Source organism: Momordica charantia (assembly GCF_013281855.1).
Source record: "Momordica charantia cultivar OHB3-1 chromosome 11 unlocalized genomic scaffold, Mcharantia_2.0 BLBB01000011.1, whole genome shotgun sequence".
NCBI classification, from domain to species: domain Eukaryota; kingdom Viridiplantae; phylum Streptophyta; class Magnoliopsida; order Cucurbitales; family Cucurbitaceae; genus Momordica; species Momordica charantia.
Window position 1 is genome coordinate 7,642,332 of NW_028275159.1, and position 20,427 is coordinate 7,662,758.

General features: G+C 31.6%; 2 protein-coding genes across 8 annotated transcripts; both read right to left on the reverse strand.

Annotated features, from left to right (window-relative positions):
* Nucleotides 1–262: 262 nt before the first annotated feature.
* On the reverse strand, nt 263–7,225 carry LOC111010382 (COP1-interacting protein 7). Of its 6 annotated transcripts, XR_015788843.1 has the most exons (11): nt 6,400–7,223; nt 6,122–6,307; nt 5,862–5,962; nt 5,453–5,505; nt 5,303–5,358; nt 5,046–5,198; nt 4,309–4,541; nt 2,063–3,804; nt 1,418–1,748; nt 1,209–1,322; nt 263–566 (listed from the first exon to the last, which is right to left on the reverse strand). XR_015788843.1 is itself a non-coding variant. In XM_088119718.1 (10 exons), the coding sequence occupies exons 1-10, from the start codon at nt 6,456–6,458 to the stop codon at nt 546–548; spliced, it is 3,144 nt and encodes a 1,047-aa protein (XP_087975844.1). In that variant the 5' UTR covers nt 6,459–7,225; the 3' UTR covers nt 263–545. The 6 variants fall into 6 exon arrangements, 5 of the variants coding, with proteins under 5 accessions (XP_087975844.1, XP_087975843.1, XP_087975845.1 ...); XM_088119718.1 differs by having other exon boundaries at nt 1,209–1,748; nt 6,400–7,225; XM_088119721.1 differs by lacking the exon at nt 263–566 and having other exon boundaries at nt 1,153–1,322.
* Nucleotides 7,226–11,833: 4,608 nt separating this feature from the next.
* LOC111010344 (beta-glucosidase 18) lies at nt 11,834–19,538 on the reverse strand. 2 transcript variants are annotated; one of them, XM_022283714.2, is made up of 12 exons: nt 19,240–19,535; nt 19,081–19,147; nt 18,937–18,995; nt 18,775–18,850; nt 18,018–18,092; nt 17,095–17,182; nt 16,729–16,981; nt 15,905–16,020; nt 14,345–14,597; nt 13,375–13,477; nt 12,924–13,032; nt 11,834–12,207 (listed from the first exon to the last, which is right to left on the reverse strand). In XM_022283714.2, the coding sequence occupies exons 1-12, from the start codon at nt 19,393–19,395 to the stop codon at nt 12,018–12,020; spliced, it is 1,545 nt and encodes a 514-aa protein (XP_022139406.1). In that variant the 5' UTR covers nt 19,396–19,535; the 3' UTR covers nt 11,834–12,017. The 2 variants fall into 2 exon arrangements, 1 of the variants encoding a protein (XP_022139406.1); XR_015788818.1 differs by lacking the exon at nt 13,375–13,477 and having other exon boundaries at nt 12,068–12,207; nt 19,240–19,538.
* Between the last annotated feature and the right edge of the window lie 889 nt (nt 19,539–20,427).

Below are 20,427 nucleotides of genomic sequence, written 5' to 3' on the forward strand. Positions count from 1 at the left end.
CAGGGACCATAAAATACAAGAATCAAAATGAACAAAAGTTGAAAGGACAAAAATCAAAATAAACCTTTTAAAAAAACAAGAGACCAACCAAAGTTAAAAATACAACGACTAAAATAATATTTAAACCTAGAGATTATAACTAAAACTCAACAACTACATAAAGCCTTCATCTCAAGATAAAGAGAAAAAAAAGAACACTAATGTATTTGAGCATACTTGCCAAAGATACAATGTATTTCTGCAAATAATGTATACAGCAAGGTAAAGAATGCAGCTCAAAACTAATTATTTTGGGACATTGTTCGAATTACAAATATAATTATGAACAGAAATTACAGTTACATTATATAATATTATGCAAAGTGAATGAAGAAGCATGGCCTTTTAAAACTCTCTTGAGGAAAAAGAAAAAAAAAAAGAAACTTTACCTTTTACAACTCCAATAGAAAAAAATGAAATAATATAAATTACAACACAAATCCAAACATGGCAGCATCATCCATGGCCTTAATAAGTACAAGGATCATCTATTTGCTTCATCTCAGTCACCTGAACTCACGTATTATCTGCATAACAATCAAACAATTTAAGCAGTCCATCCAACATGGTTACTGAAGAACTCAATCTCAACAAAGAACTCAACACAATCATCGGCTAGCACAGAATTGAATTAACAAGACAATAAAGGGGTGGATCGATCAATCTGCAGATGTGTTTCGGCTATTACGTCCGAAAAAGAGCAGCTTTCTAAACCCTTTAGGCGCTTTAGGAGAGTTTTCATCAGTCATCCATTTCTTCCTGGAGTGTGTTGTATATTCCGAGGCCATCCCGTTAGTTGAGGGAGGAGTCGAGATTTCGATCTCAGAAATTTCAGATGTGGCTGCAATGTAATCAGCTACCACATTCTCTCCAGTATTCAAGGGTGAAGGGCCTAGGGATTTATCAGCCAACGCCGCAAAATCGACCATCTTTTCAGGAGTATATTCATTGTGAGCATTAGAAATGACTTTTTCTTCACTAAGAACTAAAGGTGCTTTAGATAAATCAATATCATCACCACCCTTAAACTGGTTTTGTTCAAGTTTATCTTCAGTGGGCACAGACAAAACCTTGTTGTTTGAATTACCATTACCACTTCTGTCAACTAAGGCAACTCCTTGAGTAATAAAAGTTTCATCATTTTTCTCGACTGAATGGGTAGTGTGTACCTCCTTAATGTCTTCCACATCATCAACGGCACCATCCTCGATTGGTTGAGTTGCATTCAGTACTGCCGACTCAGCTGGTAATGCTGCTACGTCTTCCTTGCCATCCGTCTTTGTCTGGCCATAAGAATCAGAAGAAAGTGCCTTACTCAATGTCTTGTGGCCGTTTTTTAAATCGGAAGGTTTTACTTTGTTCGAAATAAGTTTCTTACTGTCAGATTTGGGGAGCTTTTCGGATGAAGGAGGAGTGCTAACGCCATTTGCTCTCGAGATCAACTTTTTCGGTTGGCCTGATGGTGATTGAGTTGGGTTTACCTTCTGAGGTGTATGAGCGGTAGCAAGGCGATCTATGGTTGAACTCCTAAGTACAGGCTTAGGTGACTTCTTGGCTTCTTGAACTTGGGATTGACCTTTTGGCTTCTCTATCTTAGTTACACCAGGCTTGGAACTCACACTACCAAATTTTCTAGAAGTGCTTCTTTCAGCAATTCTTTTCTGGCGTTCAATTGCCAATTCTTCCATTCTCTTTCTGGTTTCTTCTTCCTACAGTATTGGAACGAACAAGAAACGAAGAAAAAAGGTCAATATTCGAAAATCATGTGTGAAAGTGCTAGTGTTGAAATTCTCAAGGATGAAAAATTCAACTTCAACTTCATCTCTCTTAGAAAAGCACCACTAAAAAAAAAAGATGAAGAAATGCGAACTCTAGAGAGAAAAAAGAAGTTTAAAAAGACGAAAATTTTGAAGAAAACATCTGAAGAGAATGGTTATGTACAGTACATTCCAATACCAGGGAAGCTAAAATGGAGGTTCACAGTGAAAGAAAACTATTGAAGCTTGAATTTATATTAAAATACCTTCTCAAATTTGCTCTTCTGAACTGTAGTTCTGCTTCCAGAAAGTGGTTTTCTTGTTCTTGATTGAACATCAGGTTTGCCCTTAACAAGAGATCCCCCCAACGATTTGGACCTTCCTTCTTTACTTGGAACTCTGCCGCCAGGAGTTTCTTTATTTTTATTGCTTTTCTCCAAACCAGGCGACTCGATATCGCCACCATTGGTTTCAACAATATCATTGTGCTTACTATTGGCTATAGTTAAAAAACTATTTTCATAATCCATTTCTGGAGTCCAAGATGGTGCTGTGTGCTCTGTAGCTACATCACGATCAAGGATCATGTAAAGGTCATCTGGTTCATTGACACCAAAAGTTCCAGGCTTATCATCTCGTGAGGTTTCTTGTCGGACATACTCATTTTTGGCATCACCAACAAGATCCGACACCATGCTTATGTCTCGTCTGGATAGAAAGTCAGATTGGTCATCTACTAATGGTCGAGCATGAATCATGAAAGAATCATCAACCAACACATCCTTCTTGTTTTTCTCTGCATGGAAATGATCTTGAGGTAATGATGAAGAGAAATCGACGTCGTAAGCTCTGTGGCCTATGTTTTCATACTGATTATCCAACTTGTCAGTTGGATTGCCAACGAACCAGTCGCCTTCTCTTTGATTTTTCATTCTGGAAAACTCGGTGGTAAAATCGGACGCAACAGAATGCCCATTGTTCCCTGCTTCCTCACCTCTTTGTGAAAATAATAACTCCTCGTATGTGCTGTCCCTCTTTCTATTAATTGGGTTGGCAATATCACCAGCTTCAAAATTTTCAATATGCGTTCTCCCTTCATTACCTGAATTCCTGTCTGTCACGACAAAAGAATCGCTTGAAACTTCACGCTGTCTTGGTGGTTTCTCTGACTCCATGTCTAATATAAGTGATCTTCCGTCAGTGTTGGTTCTAAAATGTCCGTCTTGATCCTGAACCGAGGGCAATTCTCCACCGTGATTATCTGGCTCGTCTCTCATAAGAAGATTCTGGAAAGTATCCCATGGGCTACTCATCTTTTCTCCCTCATTCGAAACCCGATTAATCTCCTGTCCTGCAGAGTCATTTAAGTCATCAGCATTGCCAAAGCCATTTTGTTTCTTTTGGTGTCGATTGGTTGATTTATGTCTTCTCTCCAATGTCCCAACAGCTTCCTCTACCTGCTGCTTGATGGAATCTCCATCAATAAGTTCACCCTCATCAGATGAATCATCCTCCGAGTGGCTGCCCTTTTCACCATTCCTCTTAGAGGTTATGTAATTGATATTGCGTATAACGACTGTTCTTGAGGATTTCTTGCTGTTCCTTTTCTTACGTATTTTTTCTGTTAAATATTGCTTTTTATCATCCTCCGAGTGCTCATCTGAGTCACTGTCAACACTGGACTCGGTAGTTCCTTCTTGTTCTGAAGTTCTGGAAACCTCCTTGTGAGAAAGTTTCTTCTTGTTCCTATGAGATTTAGAATTCCTACGACCGTCAGGCTCTCGATCAGAAGCAAGACTGGAGTCTTCAGCATTTGATTGCCACTGCATATTCCCTGGGTAATATGGTGGTGGCATCTGCATTCCGGGGAAAAGATATCCTTGATATGGAGGATATAAAGGACCTTGAAAGTTGTGCATATATTGAGGAAGATGATTAGGCCATGTCATTGGCACTTGAGCTTTCCCATTCACTGATGGCATTTGCGCCGACTTCGGAACACTACCGTCTGCATGTTTTCATCCATACAAAAATAAATAGATAAGAGATCTGTCTGCACAAGCATGTTTCTTTCTTGTCATAACAGAACACATCCAAACCCAAGAGCCAGTTTTCAGGAAAACGACAACCAAGGTGGAAAAAACATCAAACTAGAGTATCACATACATGTGGATCAAGGCATCAAAAGCTAGACATCCTTTTTTTTTAATGAAATTTATGCTCCATGAACGATCACGATCTAAATCGGTTGTGATTGTAGATCCTATCTCTTGAAGCGTGCTTTGAGTGATTACTAAGGTGCAGAGACATAACACTTACACATGGTGAAGGACTGAATTTAAATAGAAAATTGAGATCCAAGGTCCATTTAGTTTGTTGTATATGCAATGGTCAAAATGCTTCAGTTAGCTTACATTTTAACATAAAGGAACCCAAATTATATTTCAAGAATTCACATGCATGAGAAATAATCCATGGATTTGTAAATCGGAAAATTCACATTACACAATACCTTGATTGTTGTCCAAGCTTCCTTGACTTGCAGTTGAATCAGATCTTGATGCTTGAGTATTTATCATGATACCCTGGTTAGTTTCATTGTCTTCACCAGCTAGTATGATACCGGAAGTTTCTGAGTATGGAAATGTTGGCTGAGAGAATGCCTGCATTGCTGCTATTTCATCTATCCAGAGCTTATCTTCATTCTTTCGCTTGCACAAGTCCATAAAGTTTATACATGCTTCCCTGAATCAAGCCAATTATAATACTTTTATTCTTTATCTAACATTTAAAACCCCTCCCCTGTAAAAGAAAAAGCAAAGCAAAAACAGCGAATGAAGAAACAAACAGATATTAATCTACAATTATCTGAATTCTGAATCTCTGTTCTGAAGAGGTGATGATTTTCCTTTTAATGAGTAAAACAAGAAGATAATTTCAAATGTGAAATCGTAAATAACGTCAAAGCTATCAACAAAGAGGTATGGCACAAATCAATTAAAACATCAAAGAAATAAAATCCAAAAAGTGCAAACTATCATCCACTCGTCTTCAATCCAAATATTGGATTGCTTGCAGTTGTATTTGTCATTTGAATTTGAACTTTGAGTTCAAAATGACACAAACTATTTTTATCAAAAAATAAACATGGTTGAAGAAATACTGTCCAAAAGCAAAGCACATCAGCTAAAAGTTGTTCAGTCATTCGAAGAATAAATCATTTTCGTTAGTCATAGCCCGAATCCATACCTCAAACGTGAAGCTCCAAAAGCATCAGCAAAAGATATAAGATCATCAATATGATCTAGCTCATATCCTGCAACTAAAGCACGGGCATAAGCCATTGCTTGCTCTTTGTGTAGCACTGCCTTTCGAGTTTCTAGAACACGTTGAAGGTGGATCCTGTAGATTACCCATTACTGAAAAATCAGTGCATTAGAGAATAGAAATTATTAAATCTAAAAGATACAATGATTAGCCATGAGTAATAGGAATGCTGATATTACTTGGGATTCTCCTTAGATGCAGCATCGTCATTAGATTCGTCGGAATCACCCTTCACCTATTTTCCCCATCACAATTAAAAGGTCTAACATTACTGCATGAACATGCAGAAGTTGTTGCATCTCCAAGGAATGACAAAACAAACGACTTACCCTCGTGGTGGGGCTAGATCTTTTTGAGTTCCAATCAGCAATCGTCGCATTTCCTGTAAATTCCACATCGAACATCATAAGATGCATCAAGCATGGTGATTAAAAGGATTTATATAAGCCCAAATATAAGTCAATGCATCCCAAAACTCGCAGAAAATCTAGATAGCTCCAGTTATCTAAGCATCATTTCATACATGAAGTACGAGGAGCAAGCTCATTGCAGAACCAATTTACCAAATGTTTCGAAAAACCAGCATCCATGAGAGACAGAGTTTGCAGAGGAAAACTATTCAATTTTCGTTTTAAATTTGAAGTTTATACAAGTAAAAGTGAACAAATAGAAACTAGGAAAAACAATTACAGGCACAAAAACCAGGAGAGTAAACAAACATAAATCCTCTAAGCAAACCTTCTGCATCTGTGGACATAGAATTTTCGATCTGCACAATTTCCTTCTCTATAGTAACAAATCTCTCAAGAACCTCCGGCGTGCTGACAAATCTCACGAATCTGCATCAAACAAATCCACAAAAGAGTAACAATTATGCAAAATAACAAACCAGCTAAGCTTGGATCCACCCCACCCAAAACTATTCGACTTCCAATAATCTTACAAAAGAAATCCATAATGCGACAAGAAGAGAGAATTAAAGAGAATAACTAAATAACCTCTGAAGAGTGCCCTTGGTGAACCAGGCAGGGCTGGGTCCTGCAGCAACTGGGCGAAGAGTAATGGAGTAACCCCCTTTAGAAATCTGATCTTTAGCACATTTCAAGTGGGAAATAAACGGCTGAAGAAGCCCAGATGCCAGTTTCTCAGTGGCTCCTCCATTGGCGGAGATAACCAGTTCACATCTTCAACAAACGAAGAAACCAAAATCAGAAATAAAAACAAAATCCCAGAACCCCACAAAAATTTAACCCCAAGTAAGGGCGATGGAAAGAACCTGGTTCTGGTGGGCGTGAGCTGAAACAATGCATGATCCAGACGGGTGCGAGGATCCATGGAAGCCGAAGAAGAGAGGAAAAAAAAAACAAGAAATCAAAAAACAAAAAAGAAAGTTTCACAGATGGGTCATCTCAAAACAGCCCATTCATTGAATCGAAGCCCCCAATACAGTGATCCCTCATTGCGATGTTTCGCTGCAATCTCCACATGGGAGAGAGAGAGAGAGAGAGAGAAGAGAATGTATTTGCCAGCAGAAATCGATGAAGCTGTCACATATGAGAGAGAGAGAGAGAGAGAGAGAGAGAGAGAGAGAGAGAGAGAGAGAGAGGCTCTTAGACTTTAGAGAATGAAGAAATGGGATATCTAGGGCATTATTGGAGGTGGGTCCACGTGAAATTGCCGACAGAGCTCGAATTTTCCTTCAGTCACCCACTAAAAAATTTCCCAATTCATTTCTTGGGTAATTTCAGCCCTTATCTGAAACAAATCAAATGGGTTGCAGAGAAAAACAGAGAGATTTGGGAATTGGGGAAGAACAAGAACATGAATGGCAATGGTGGGGCTGAGAGAGGAGAAAAGAAGCTTTTGGGGAGTGTTTTTTCTCTCTCTTTTCTGAAGTTTGTCATTTTCACAGCAACGATTGGGAAGAAGAAGAGTGAAGAAGTGGGCAAAGAATAATCAGAGAGGCAGCACCAACCGCAAGATTAGATTTACAGGCAGCTATCAGCTATGCTTTCAATTCAAAGAAAAGTTTTCGGTTTTTTTTTTTTTTTGGAGGTTTTCAGTTTTCTTCTCCAACACTTTTTCAGAGTTAGAGATGATGATGGTGGTGGTGGCTGTACCAGGGCCAGTGCTCTTGTGTTTGCCTACGAATTTTCTTTTCTTTTTTTTTCCTTTTTTTTGGAAAACAATAAAAATAAAAGCTTTCTAATAAATATGTGATTTGGACTTTGAAAGATGCATTTCTGTTTTTTTTTTTTTCAAATTTTGTTAGTAACGTTTTTTAAGTTTTAATTTTATTCTTAAGGGTAAAATGTTTACAAGTTTAAAATATTGATAATGTTGTTTTAAGTTTTTTTTAATAAAATATTATTTAATGGTTCATGCGCCCACGTCTAAATGGTGGTCTTGACCAACCTTCTATTTTTTAAAAGTACAATATTTTTAATATTTTAAAAATAAGTTTCATTTGGAACAATATTAAAAAAAAAAAAAACTCTATCGATTTTCATCTTACCATTGGATAATGTTGTAATTTTCACCATATTGATGGGTAAATGGTTACATTACAAACTATAATTCCTCCATTTTATTACTTTTATTTAACATTTAGGTTTGTATATTTTCTTTTCTTTCATTTTATTTTGAACTTATAGTTTAATGAATATATCAACTTTAATTTTTATTAATAAAAAGAAAATTCTTTCTCGACCGTCATTATTCAATTAAATTGTATAAATAATATAAATGGCGTACGAAACGTATGATACATCAATTTTCATCCACCTAATTTACTTAGATAATTACAATCAGGATTCTAACCAGTCTGCGGAGTTTGGCTCGGACGAGTGTTGGCTCGACTAGTGAGCTCTGACGTCCAAATCAATATGTGGCCAAACTATATTTGAGAGAGAATATAGTTTCACGTACCTGAAAGTGAGACGGGGTCTCTATTTATAGATGTAGCTTCCAACAGGGCGTCCAACAAACCTCCAACGTCTCTCTATAATTATGGTGTGTTGTCGTAGAGTGTGTCAGATGTCATTTCCTAAAGGAGTGTCCTCTAATCGACACGACAGGAAATTTAGGTGACTGATGAGGAAGTAAGTTCCATGACTCGACTTGTATACTAAGCGATCAAGGTAACATATAATTCAGTTTGGCTTCTATTATGAGAACGAGGTGAGAATTTTATAAGTCAAATATTTGCGCTGACTCATCATCAATATCTTATCAGTGGTTATCACGTGTTCAATGAAAAATCACCTCCTACCTTATAAAAAAGAGTAAAAACTAAAACTTATTAAAGAAGAGCAAATGATAAAAGAATTGAGTGGTTGGTTTGTAAGCCAACATTTATAGTTAGAAAATGATGGATATATTTAGCTTTTGGTTGCTTGCCTCAATTAGGAGTAATTAAATTTGGAATAAGTTGTGAGTTGTAACAAACCATAGAACAAAAAAATGAAGAAAAATAAAATAATGCAAAGTCATAATTGATTTGTGAGAATGGTGATAATAAACACTTTATTTATTTATTTATTTATTTTTTTGGAAAGGATAATAAACACTTTATGCTCAAAGAGATATTCTAATTATGTTAGATAAGATGTCACAATCATTATGGACAATGAAATTAATATGGGTTCCATTTATTTCTTAAATAAAATGGAAGATTCTTTTTTTTAACTTTATTATTTGCCTCTATTGGAAACAAAAAAGAATATATTATTGCACCTTCCCTTTAATCTAGATTTCAACTTGGATATCAATTGGAGATGAGTAATTTATTTTGGGGTTCTTATAGTTTTGAATCAACAAAAGAAAAAGGTATCATGATATTATCATAATGATCCAATCATAACAAGATTTTAATCCACGAACGACTCAATTCTTCCTCTATTAATACTTTGAAATAAATACTAATTAAGAGGAGGAGATACTAATTATCGCTAAGCTATACTTATGTTGACGTATTTCAATATTTGTAGTGACTTTTGATTTTTTACCTCAAATGCTATAAAAATTTTGTAAAATAATTTTAATGAACTAAAAGTACTTTTTATCCTCTCGAAAGGTATCCCAAACTCGCTGGCATACTACTCTAATTTTCAGAAACTAAATTTATAATTCAACCTAAAAAAAAATTATATCCATATTTGTGAATAAATTTGATTTCACCCTCTAAATGTTCTTTACATAATTCACATATTCCCTAAAATATAAACTTTAATATAGTATTCAAATTGCCAATTGACAGCATCACTTTTCATGAAAATGAAGTTATCAAAAACTATACACTAAATTCAAAAGAAGAACTCAACAAAAATAAAAGAAAAAGGGTGAAGGATATATTATTGATAATGTAGAGTTTGGAGTGCAACATTCTACCTTATATTAGCTGGAAATATGGTGACAATTTGGCTTTAATGATGATTACATTATACCCAAAACTCACAAGGTCCCATTAAGAGATTAAAAAACTTTGTATTATAAATATAGTGACATGAAATCGTACCAACCTTCATTTATCTTTTTCCAATTTTGGGTTTATAAGTTTTCAAATCTTTGTAACAAAAATATATGTGCATGCCAATTTAATCAATTTCAGCTTTGAATTGGTATTATGAGATGAGCTAAGTATATAAGAATTAAGTGGAAACATAATCTAAAATTAAGTGTTGCCTAAGAAAAAAGGATTATTAACTTAAATCTATTTAATTAGTATTAATTCAGTTATAGAAACATTGTTTATCCAAATTTGCTCACATAAACAAATTAGAAAATTTTGGAGAACTTGATTGGGCCATATCATCCCAAAATTACTCAAATCAATACAAACTAAAAAAAAAAAAAAAAAAAAAGTTTAGTTGGATAATTATTATACTTCTCTTGTTGTTTCATTAAGAAACTAATTGGGTGAAAAGGAAAGTTTGGTGGCTTTGATTTGAAGCATCTAAATATTCATTAATTAGATAAAATCTTCCATATATTACCATTCTAAGTGTTTTCAAAAAAAATAAAAAATAAAAATTATCATGCTAGGTTTTGTCTATTATCTTCTAATCATCTCAATATTTTTTTTAGTTACATAGTCATCTAAATATCAAAATATATAATTTCATTACGAAATTTTCAGTACTTTTCATTTTTCAATTTTGTATCTAATTTTTAAATTTTGCCTTTTTTTTTTTTTTGTCTTTCAAGTTTGATAAGAGTGATGAAATGTTATGACATTTTCAAATACAATCGATATTCTATGAATTGCACTCTACCTTAATTAAATAAAATTCTAAAACAGTTGATTAAATTTAGTGGGTTGAATTTTCTAATTGAGTAGGGTGAGGTAGATATTTAATAATTTAACTCATACAATTCATTTAGTTTAAAGTATTATTCATCGTGCTTCTTGCTCCTCCATACATGCTTGTCGTGATTCAAACAAGAAATCCAATCTGCTAACACAACAAGTCTTCCATTTTCATGGTTTCAAATTCTTGGTTTACTCACTTTCCTCTTTGGTTCATTAGCTTTGTAGGGGATAATACTCTATCTTCTATATCTTCCTGTTGTCCACGTGACTGTTTCTGATGTGACTGTTTCTGATTAATGCTAAGTATCGTCGTGTGTGTGTTTTTTTTTGTAAGTATTATTGATTGTGAAGTCAAACCCTTTAAGCTATATGGTGTTTTTGGTGTAAACGAATATTTAAAAATGAAGAAAAAGAAAAGCAAAAAGAAGTGGACGAAAGAACCAAGCCATGAAGTTCATGAGAGGATAAAAAAAGAGACCCATTTAAAAGATACTTGAAATTCAACTAGTTTCATGTGAGAAAGGCTTCAAACTTTTCTTTGCGAGAGATATGGGATGTGTTGTGATACACTTCAATGCCCACCTCATTTTTTAAAACTTTAAATCTCTCTTGAACATGAGCATAGTTCAGTAATAACACGTACTTCTTCTCTCGAGGTTGGAGTTCGATCTCCTATTTCTCCAAATTGTTGTATTAAAAAAGAGACGATTAATTAAATAATACTAAACATATATCATAGCTTTTTCTATCTCTCCATTATTAAAAGAGATGATTCGAACATGTTATCTTTAAAAAAGTTATATCTTTTAATAAATTGAGCTATAACCCTTTTTACGTGCACTTCTTTTCCTTTATTTCATCATTTCTATAACCCGTTTTTGTTGGATTTTGGCAAAATATTGGAATTAAAATTGTCCCACGAATACAAGGATGGTCTCCATGTGCTAGAAGTTGTCCCACATAAGAAAAGTACAAGGAGGAGATGTGTTTCAACTACTATAAAAGTAGCCCATGGGCGTGAGTTTTAATTATCCCAATTGAAATACTTTAAACATGATATACTAACTCTAGTTAACTGAGCGGTATTTCTGTGATTGTAATAATTTTTCACATAGTGGACTTTTCCTTGTGGGCCGTAGTTTTTTCTCCAGTTTTTTCCACGTTAATTCTTGTGTTTCTTTATTTTATTGCTTTTTTAAATTTCTCAGTTATTTTCTGCTTATTCCAAGTATGAGATTTTTTTCCAACAGTTTTAAGATTCTCTCATCTCACTCAATCTCAACAAATATTCCATCTTCTTTATTTCGGTTACTTTTGTAACCTTACTTCTAGAAATGTTGGTTAAGTAATTACTAACTGTTAAAAAAAAACTAATTACATAGAGAATGTCTTGATAGGATTATCAAACACATTATCAAATATATTTTTTTAGTATTAAAATACTCATAAACACACCCATTTTAAATTCGAGTATAATTCAAATTAATAACATATCTATTATCATTTTCAGGATGAACCGTTCAATCTCTGGTCCCACGATTATTAAACTAAAGAAAATATTGAAAAGATTCCCCAACATGCCTTTAGATGGAATCAAAGCCATTTGGGTGGCCGCGGAGAAAAGAAGCAAACCATTGGGCCGAGAGTTTGGGCCGGCGCTCAAGTGTGTGCCAGTCCACGTACAAAAGCCCAAACCTTGTGCCCAATCCATCGGCCCACTCGAAGTTGTCCATTAAGGACCATACAAAATACCCTCTCACGTCAGCACCATTCCTGTCATTAAATGTTATTAATTTCTTTATTTTTCAGTTCTAACACAAGGTATAGATAATATATTAATATGTTGTATAAAAAAAAGATAATATATTAATATTAAATCATATATTTAATAATTTAGTGTATTTATATAGTTGAGGAATACTTAGTCTCACGTGGGTAAAGTGTGAAAGATTTTAGGTTACATGGGAAGGAATAATTTATTCATTTGAACGTTTTGAATGAAAAATAAAAAGAAAACTCATGTAAGTTTAAATTTAAATTTATAGTCGGAAATATAATACTATTGTAGAGATATTTGTTGAGGGACGGTTACCTAAAAGCAAGTTTCTTAACTAAAAGAATAGTCAAATTTTTTGAAATAAAATAGAGTTGCCTAACGAAGGAAAATGAATTATTCAGAGCTCATTTGGTTCATGTTAAAGTTCTAAGTTAATCAATGTAAAATATATTTTATATTTATTATTCATTTTATAAGTAAAAAAAAGATAAAAGATAATGCTTTTAGGTATGTTTTAGAAAAAAATTGAAAATAAGAAACAAGAAACTTGATTTTGTTATTTTCAAAATTTTTACAATATTTTTTGAAAATATTTCTTAAAAAGAAGAAACGAGAAATAAAAATAATTATGGAATATTTATATTTTTCAAAAATAAAAAATAAAAAATAAGAAACGAGAAATGAAAACGTTAAAAAATAAGTTCCTACTTACCTCATTGCTCTAGACAAGGAAGCGAGGTAGCTCTTGTGAAATTTGACTCGTTGGAAGTCATTTACAATTTCCTCAACATTTTTACCTTCGTCAGGTGGCATAGAATATCCTATACAGAGAAAAACAATATATAATATCTTTTTTTAATATCTTAAAATTAGCTTGTTAATTAAAAAGAACTCTTAAATCCTTCGTAATATTCCATTACAATTTAAAAAGTATTTGAAGAAGATGTAATTTGAAAAATAAATCATCCGTGAGAAGTGAGAACACATTGAAAGAGTGTATTTTTCATATACTAATTTTCTTTTTATTATTCGTAAATAATTTATAATATAGTTTTCAAATAAGTCACTATTTTAACTTAACACTCTAACTTTAAAAAAAAAAAAAAAAAAAAAAAAAAAAAAAAAAAACTCACAAATATACTTTTTTTTTTCCCTTAGGTTACCATTTTCTGTGATAAAGATGGGCTTGTTTGGATATCTTTCTTTAACATAGTTAATAGTCTTTTCCATGCCTCTCGGAACAACAAAAAATCTTGATACTCCCGTCTGTCAAAGAAAAGTTAACATCGTCACATGTTAGTAATTTTTGTTTGTTTCTCGATGGAGTTCATATATTTCATTCATAAAATTTTAATAATCACTTATTTATCATATATAGTATAAACAATTTAATAAAAAATGGAAATGTAAAAAGGCAAGTAAAGCTCTTCTAGATAATTCACAATTTCCCAACAACTACTTCATCTTTTAATTTTACTTTCTTATTTGATTATTGAACAAGTTTCAATTCCATCTTTTCTAAATTTCTAGATGAATATTTGTATAATATGTTTATACTATCACATTATTCATATCATGAACAACTATTATTGATCATTCGTGTATGTTACATCATCATCATTTGTTTTACTTCTTCACGTAGATATTAAGTTAAATTATAAATTTAGTCAGTGTTGTTGAATAATAAATTTATAAACTTTCAATTTTGTATCTAATAAATCTCTTAACTTTAAGGTGTCTAATAGGCAAGACTCCTAAACTTTTAATTTTGTGTCTAATAGGTCTCGACCAATTCAACATCTTTAAATTTGTTTATAGTCCTCAATTTTGTATCTAATAAGTAGGTAAAATTTTTAAAAAAATGTTAAATAGGTGAGAGACTTATTAGAAACAAAATTGGAAGTTACTTTGATAACTTCACTTTTTCAATTTTTTTTAATTCAGGAATCTGTTGGACAAAAACTTAAATTGAGAACCATAAACAAAAACTTGATTTTGTGTTGCTTCCAAGCTTTCTATACAATTTGAAAACGTTTCTTCAGAAATGAGAAACATAAATCATTACCAACACATGCTTATGCTTATAAAGAAAACTAGAAACAAGAAACCAGAGACGTTGGGTGAAAAACATACCAAATTTCCAATGGGGACTCCATCTCGATATCCAAGGGTGTCGACAAATCCTTTTATAGGACGGTCTGCGCCATTAGAGCAAGGAGAGTGAAGACAATCTTTTGCATAAAGAGTGGTATAATGGTTGATGCAAATAAAGTCCAAACTTCCTCTCATTACATTTTTCTCATCATCTGACAAGCTTGGAAGTTGGCTTCCCAAAAGCTCTCGCATTTCCTTAGGATAATCTCCATATACAATTGGATCATACACCCTATTCACATTTAAAAACAAAATTGAACTTATAACTTAACATTATATAGAAAACGACAAAACAAATATTTCGAAAGCATATGTTGTACTAAAATAGACAAAAAAATTGAAAGTACATTGGACCGAAATGAACCAAAACTGACTGAGATTAAAATAATATTTAAACCTAATATTTATTTAACCATTGTCGTTGAAATCTATGATAGTATAGAAGTATTCTTTGATTATTTTAAGTTAGGTATGCAAACCACAAATTAGATGGGGTAGGTATCATTTCCATGTATTTTCCTCTACTTCCATTAGTTTCTATAAATATAAATAATCAATTATTGCAATGTTGGATGAGAGTGACACTTTACCCATTTGGCCACTTGTATAGTTTTAAAAATCAATAACTTTTTTTTAAATTAAAAAATCAAAATTTTAAATTGTTAGGATCTATTTGGACTTGCCATCCCTGCACAATCTATCATTGGTGTTAAAATAAAATAGAAAGACTAAATATTTCTTGCTTAAAAACAAAGAAAAAAGAAAAAAGAAAAAGATGAAAGACTAAATATTTCATTTTTAATATTTTTAAATATCATATTTGGTCAACACATTTTAGAATTATTCATTTAAGTAGTCCCTAAACTTTTAAAAGATCTATTTTAGTTTCTAAATTTCTAAGTTTATTTTTATTTTAGTAATTTCTGAACTTTCGAATGATCTATTTTAGTTTCCAAACTTTCAGTTTTATTTCATTTAGTCTATAAAATTTTTTAAATGTCTATTAGTTATCAAACTTTTAAAAAATTAAATATTTTGGTTCTTGTCGTTATTCTGCTACTAATTGTTTAACAAAGGGATAATGTGACATAAAAATATATTTTATAATATTGATGTAAGTACGTATTGGATTCACATAAGTTGGTTGAGATTATTGGATAAGAAGATAATTAGGTAGAGAAACATCATAAAAGACCAAAATGACCTTCTTTTTAAAATTCATAGACTAATATAGACATTTTAAAATTTTATAGGCCAAAATAATTATATCTATAAAGTTTGGAGACTAAAATGATATTTGGCCCAATTAAATAAAACCATAATGGGCAGAGATTTTTTATTTTATGCAAAAACCTTATTCAACTCAATTGATTTCACCATTCCATTAATAAATTTTAACATTAACGACAATCAAAGTTTATTTGAAAGATTAATACATATAAAGGATAAAATTATTACTTTTAAAAGATTTGAGATGATTTAAAAAGAAAAAAAAAAGAAAGAAAATGTAAAAGCATAATTAGGATAAAAAAAACTGACCAGGCTATGTTGAAAATTAAGGCTCTTTCCACAGCTTGTATGTCTGATTCCTCATCTCTTAGTGGCTCATACATGTGTGTAAATGCCACTATTCCTATGGATCCGCCTTGTTTTCCCTGCAAATAAACATTTTCAAATTTAATTTTAAAAAAATTAAACTAAAATTTTAAGAATTGTTTTCGGGAGATAAGATGAAGATATGATTTAATAATTAAGCTTGTTTAAAAAAATTATTTTTTTTGAACATGTGGAAGTGTAAATTCGAACTCATGACATTTTGATCCGAGATAGATATCTTAACCAATTGAACTATACTTTAATATAATAAAATTATTATTAAAATAGCTTTAAGATTATTTATTTATATATATACTGTTTTACAAAGCAACTTTATGATTTCTCGTTGTTAATATATTTTATAAGAAAGATGAGAGATATTACTACAAAGGACCATTAATAACTATATTATTTTTTGTTTTTTATTTCTTAAAAAATAAGCTTGTCTACTAATAATAATAATAATTTCTTTATTTTATAATTTTTTTTTTAAATTTGAAACAAGGAACGAGTAGTTCTAAAACCCTCCATCTTTTTATTTTTAAAACTTTACTAAATTTTCAAGTACTTTCAAAAGTTAAAAACACACACACGAAATCAATCAATTATTAGCTTATTAATAAAACAAACTTCTCTTTTATATAAAAAAAAAAAAGTTTATTATCAGTTCCAATAAATTTAAATCTAAGGAAAAAAAAAGTAAAAAAAATAAGGCACCGAATATTTTTTATATTAACAATAAAGGAAGAGGAGAAGAAGAAACTTGCTTGAAAATAGGTGCGGTAAAGGCGAACGGCGTTGGCATGGGCAAGTAACATATTGTGCATCACAATGAGAGGCTCGATATCCGAGTTGCCAGTGGAGCAGTTTCCGAAAGGCGGTGAGCAATGGGCCGGTGGGTAGACGCCTTTTATATATGCCATTAACGTCACCAAATTCGGTTCATTTATGGTCATCCAATGCTTCACTCTATCTCCAAATTCTTCGAAGCAAATTTTTGCAAAGTATACAAAATCTTTCCTAAAACAAACAAAAATTTTCCCAAATTATGTTTTGTTTTTTTAACTTACCAACCATGTCGTCGCTTAAATCCACAATAAAAGAGAGCAAGAATAAAAGTATTGAGAGATTACTGAATTTGAGAGCTCATCCAACCTCCATATTTCTCGTCGAGTTCAACTGGTAGGTCGTGATGGTGAATTGTCACGAATGGCTCTATACCTATCACATCCATTCAATTCTTCCAATGATTTTAGAAACTATTTCATCTTTTTATTTTAAAACATAAATATGCTTTTAATTTTAATAAAAATATTGGAATAAATAAAGCATAAATTATTATAATTATGAATAGGTTTGAAATTCTAAAATTATGTAAAGGATAAAATGATCCAAAAAATGATTCTCAACTTTCCCACCTTTTAACATAGTAGGAAAAGAAAAAAAATTATTTTACGTTGTTTTTCAATTTAAAAAATGATTTAAAAATATATATTTTTAACCTTATGTATTTTCTTTATCAAATTAATTTTAAAAGATAATATAATTAAATCGAGTTATATTTTAAAAAATACTTAATGAATATATATGAATAATAAAGTTTACAAAACATCCAAACAAAACACATAAAAATAGCAAAATGGTATTTCTTTTATTTTTCCATATCATAAAACAAGTTTTCAACATGAAAAGGTTTGTTTGTATTTTCCTTCATATCTTTAGAAAATACTTCCAAAGCATAATCAAATTCTTTTCAATATTTAATTTTTTCATTTCTCCCTTAATTATATAACCAAACCTCATGTTGCATTCTTATATATAACATGAAAAATCATTTGTTAATGTAAATTTAAAAAATGTGATATTTATTAACGATTTTTTCCAGTACAACTTCAAATAACTTACTACACGTTCTACATTCAAAATAAGAAATTTGATAAACGTTAATAATAGAAATAACTAAAATTGTATAAATCAAATTAAAAATTGAAGTATGCAAACTAAAAATGTAATTTTTTGTTTTTTTTATAGAAAAAAGAGGAAATGAGAGAAGTACCCTTTAGCAACAAATGGTCAATGATTTTGTTGTAGAAGATGACCCCTCTTCTGTTGACTTTTCCAAACCTTCCTCCTATTATTATATTTTATTTCAATTTACAAATCACAATTATTAATAATATCTCATTTTAATAATTCCTACCGTATCCACAATTAAGATTTTGTCTCAATGAATATTAAAACAATTTTAATGCGTGAAAGTAATAACAATTTTCTACACAACGGTTAGAAGAATAATACTATTTTAGTACAACATAGAGGGTGAGAATCGAACTACAACTTTTTTATTGGAGATAAATGCATTATCCTATGAATCAATTTTCTATATCAACAATTAATTATTTCAAATTTTGACAAATTATTATTAGGTGGAGTAAGTTTTAATTTTATGGATTCATAAATCTAATTTAACCAATTAGCACAGGTTTCTAACTAAGAGGTGGTTCGAATCTCCTACGCCCACTTGTTATACTAAAAAAATTTATTAATTAAAATATACATTATTTCCAATTCAATTATCCTAGTCTCACAATAATGAATTTTGATATTTAGTAAAAATTTTACTCCTGATTTAGGTCTACTTTTATGAAAATGGAGTGGATTTTCAGGTGATGAAAAACGGTATGTGAAACCACTAAATTAAAACTTACAAAATTATAAAAGTCAAATTGAAATTAAGGCTAAAATTTTGGAGATTAAATTCCTTAATTTAACTTAAATGAAAAAATGGAAAGAGAAGGAAAACATAAACATACGAGGCAAAATTCTGGTCCAGGAAATGGAAAAGCGATACGCGTTCATTCCCATTGAATGCATCAGCTCAATATCTTCCTGCACAAAATATTATATTCACACAACAAATTTTTTATTAATTTATTTCAGTAATGGAACTCGATGGGTTGGTCGGAAAATAGTACCAGAAAGCGGTGGTAGTGGTCGTCGGCGACATCTCCGGTGTCATTGTTCTTGATTTTTCCTGCAACAAATTTCAAAATTCCACACAGATAACAACTTTTTATAGAATTTGGGGAACTGGGTTTTAATTTTTTGTGAAGATCGACCTGGAATATGAGCAAAAACATCCCAATTACTGATTCCCTTTCCATCTTCAAGAAAAGCTCCTTCAATCTGCAAAATACCCATTAAAAGAAAGGAAAAGAAAACTGAGATCTGCAAACAGAATTGATGAATATGAAAGTAAAGAAGAAAGAAGAAAGTGCCTGGTAAGAGGAAGTGGAAGTTCCAAAGAAGAAATCGTGTGGAAACTCAGATCTCTGAACTTCTTCTTCTTCGTTTTGGGCCAAACTCTGAGCTAAGACATGGGAGCAGAGGAAGAAGATGAAGAAGGAGATTTTGATTTTGATTTTGGTGGCCATGGAACCTCAAAATTGGGAATCGGATTCACAAGCGTGGAGTGGACGTTTATAGGGAAAAAAATTTAAAAGTAGAAAAATCGAAATAAAATTATTTAAAGTACAGAGATTAAAGATATAATTTTTAGATGAGATGAGTAATGAAAAGCGGGAGGAGAGTCTAATTGTCAATCATTTTGTTGTAGAAGGTGAAGGTGACATCTTATCTTGACTTTACCAAATCTTTCTTTAATATTATTATTTCATAACACAATTATTAATGTCAATAAATCATATTGAAAGTTATGGTGCAATTTGAAAATGCGATGGAAGAATTGCTTTTTCCAAGCAGCATCTATGTTCATAAAATGAGTATCCAACCGCTACTATTAATATTTATAGATTTCATTTAAAAATCAATTGTTGTTACGTCACTCCTCTTTTCAATGTGGAATTCTTAACATGGTCCCTCAAAATTGTGGATCTTTTGATTCATCAACATTGACCGGATCTCATTTTTGGACCAGATGCTTTGAGTATTTTGGACTCTGATTCCATATTAATATACATGTTGTTCCAACTCAAAACCAATGAACAATGAGAGGAGTAGCCTATATTTATTATAAACTATTGTAAGGTCATGTTTCTTTTCAACGTGTGATCCTTAACGGCTAGAAACCATGGCCGTTAGGGAAGGACTTAGGAATTTACAAACTCATGAGGAACAAAGATTTAGGCATTACAAAGATTATCTGGCGTTCTTTGATGTTCAGGAAATCAGTGGTCTCAATCAAATTTACATGTGTCTTAAATTAATTTTAAAATCGGTGAATTAAATTATGTCACGTGTTTATCTTGTGGTCGTCCGATAATATCAACAAAGATCAACCATGTAGATATTAGGCTCAAACCCGTTAGGCACATGACCATATAAAACTTACCAAAAACTCTATAAATAGAGCGATTGTCACCCCTCATTTCGGGAGATTTAGAAGTATTGAGAAGAGATTCTGAATGATTGAGAAAAATTGGAGATTCATAGCTATTAGAGTATTT

Coding starts and splice junctions, on each gene's coding strand:
- LOC111010382 (XM_088119717.1), bottom strand. CDS start 6,458: ATGGATCCTCGCACCCGTCTGGATCATGCATTGTTTCAGCTCACGCCC. Junction 5,963..6,121: donor ACCAAGGGCACTCTTCAGAG/GTTATTTAGTTA, acceptor TGTTTGATGCAG/ATTCGTGAGATTTGTCAGCA. Junction 3,805..4,308: donor AAGCTTGGACAACAATCAAG/GTATTGTGTAAT, acceptor GAAAACATGCAG/ACGGTAGTGTTCCGAAGTCG.
- LOC111010344 (XM_022283714.2), bottom strand. CDS start 19,395: ATGGCCACCAAAATCAAAATCAAAATCTCCTTCTTCATCTTCTTCCTC. Junction 16,982..17,094: donor TGGATGAGCTCTCAAATTCA/GTAATCTCTCAA, acceptor TGTTTGTTTTAG/GAAAGATTTTGTATACTTTG. Junction 13,033..13,374: donor CATCTTTATCACAGAAAATG/GTAACCTAAGGG, acceptor TTCTCTGTATAG/GATATTCTATGCCACCTGAC.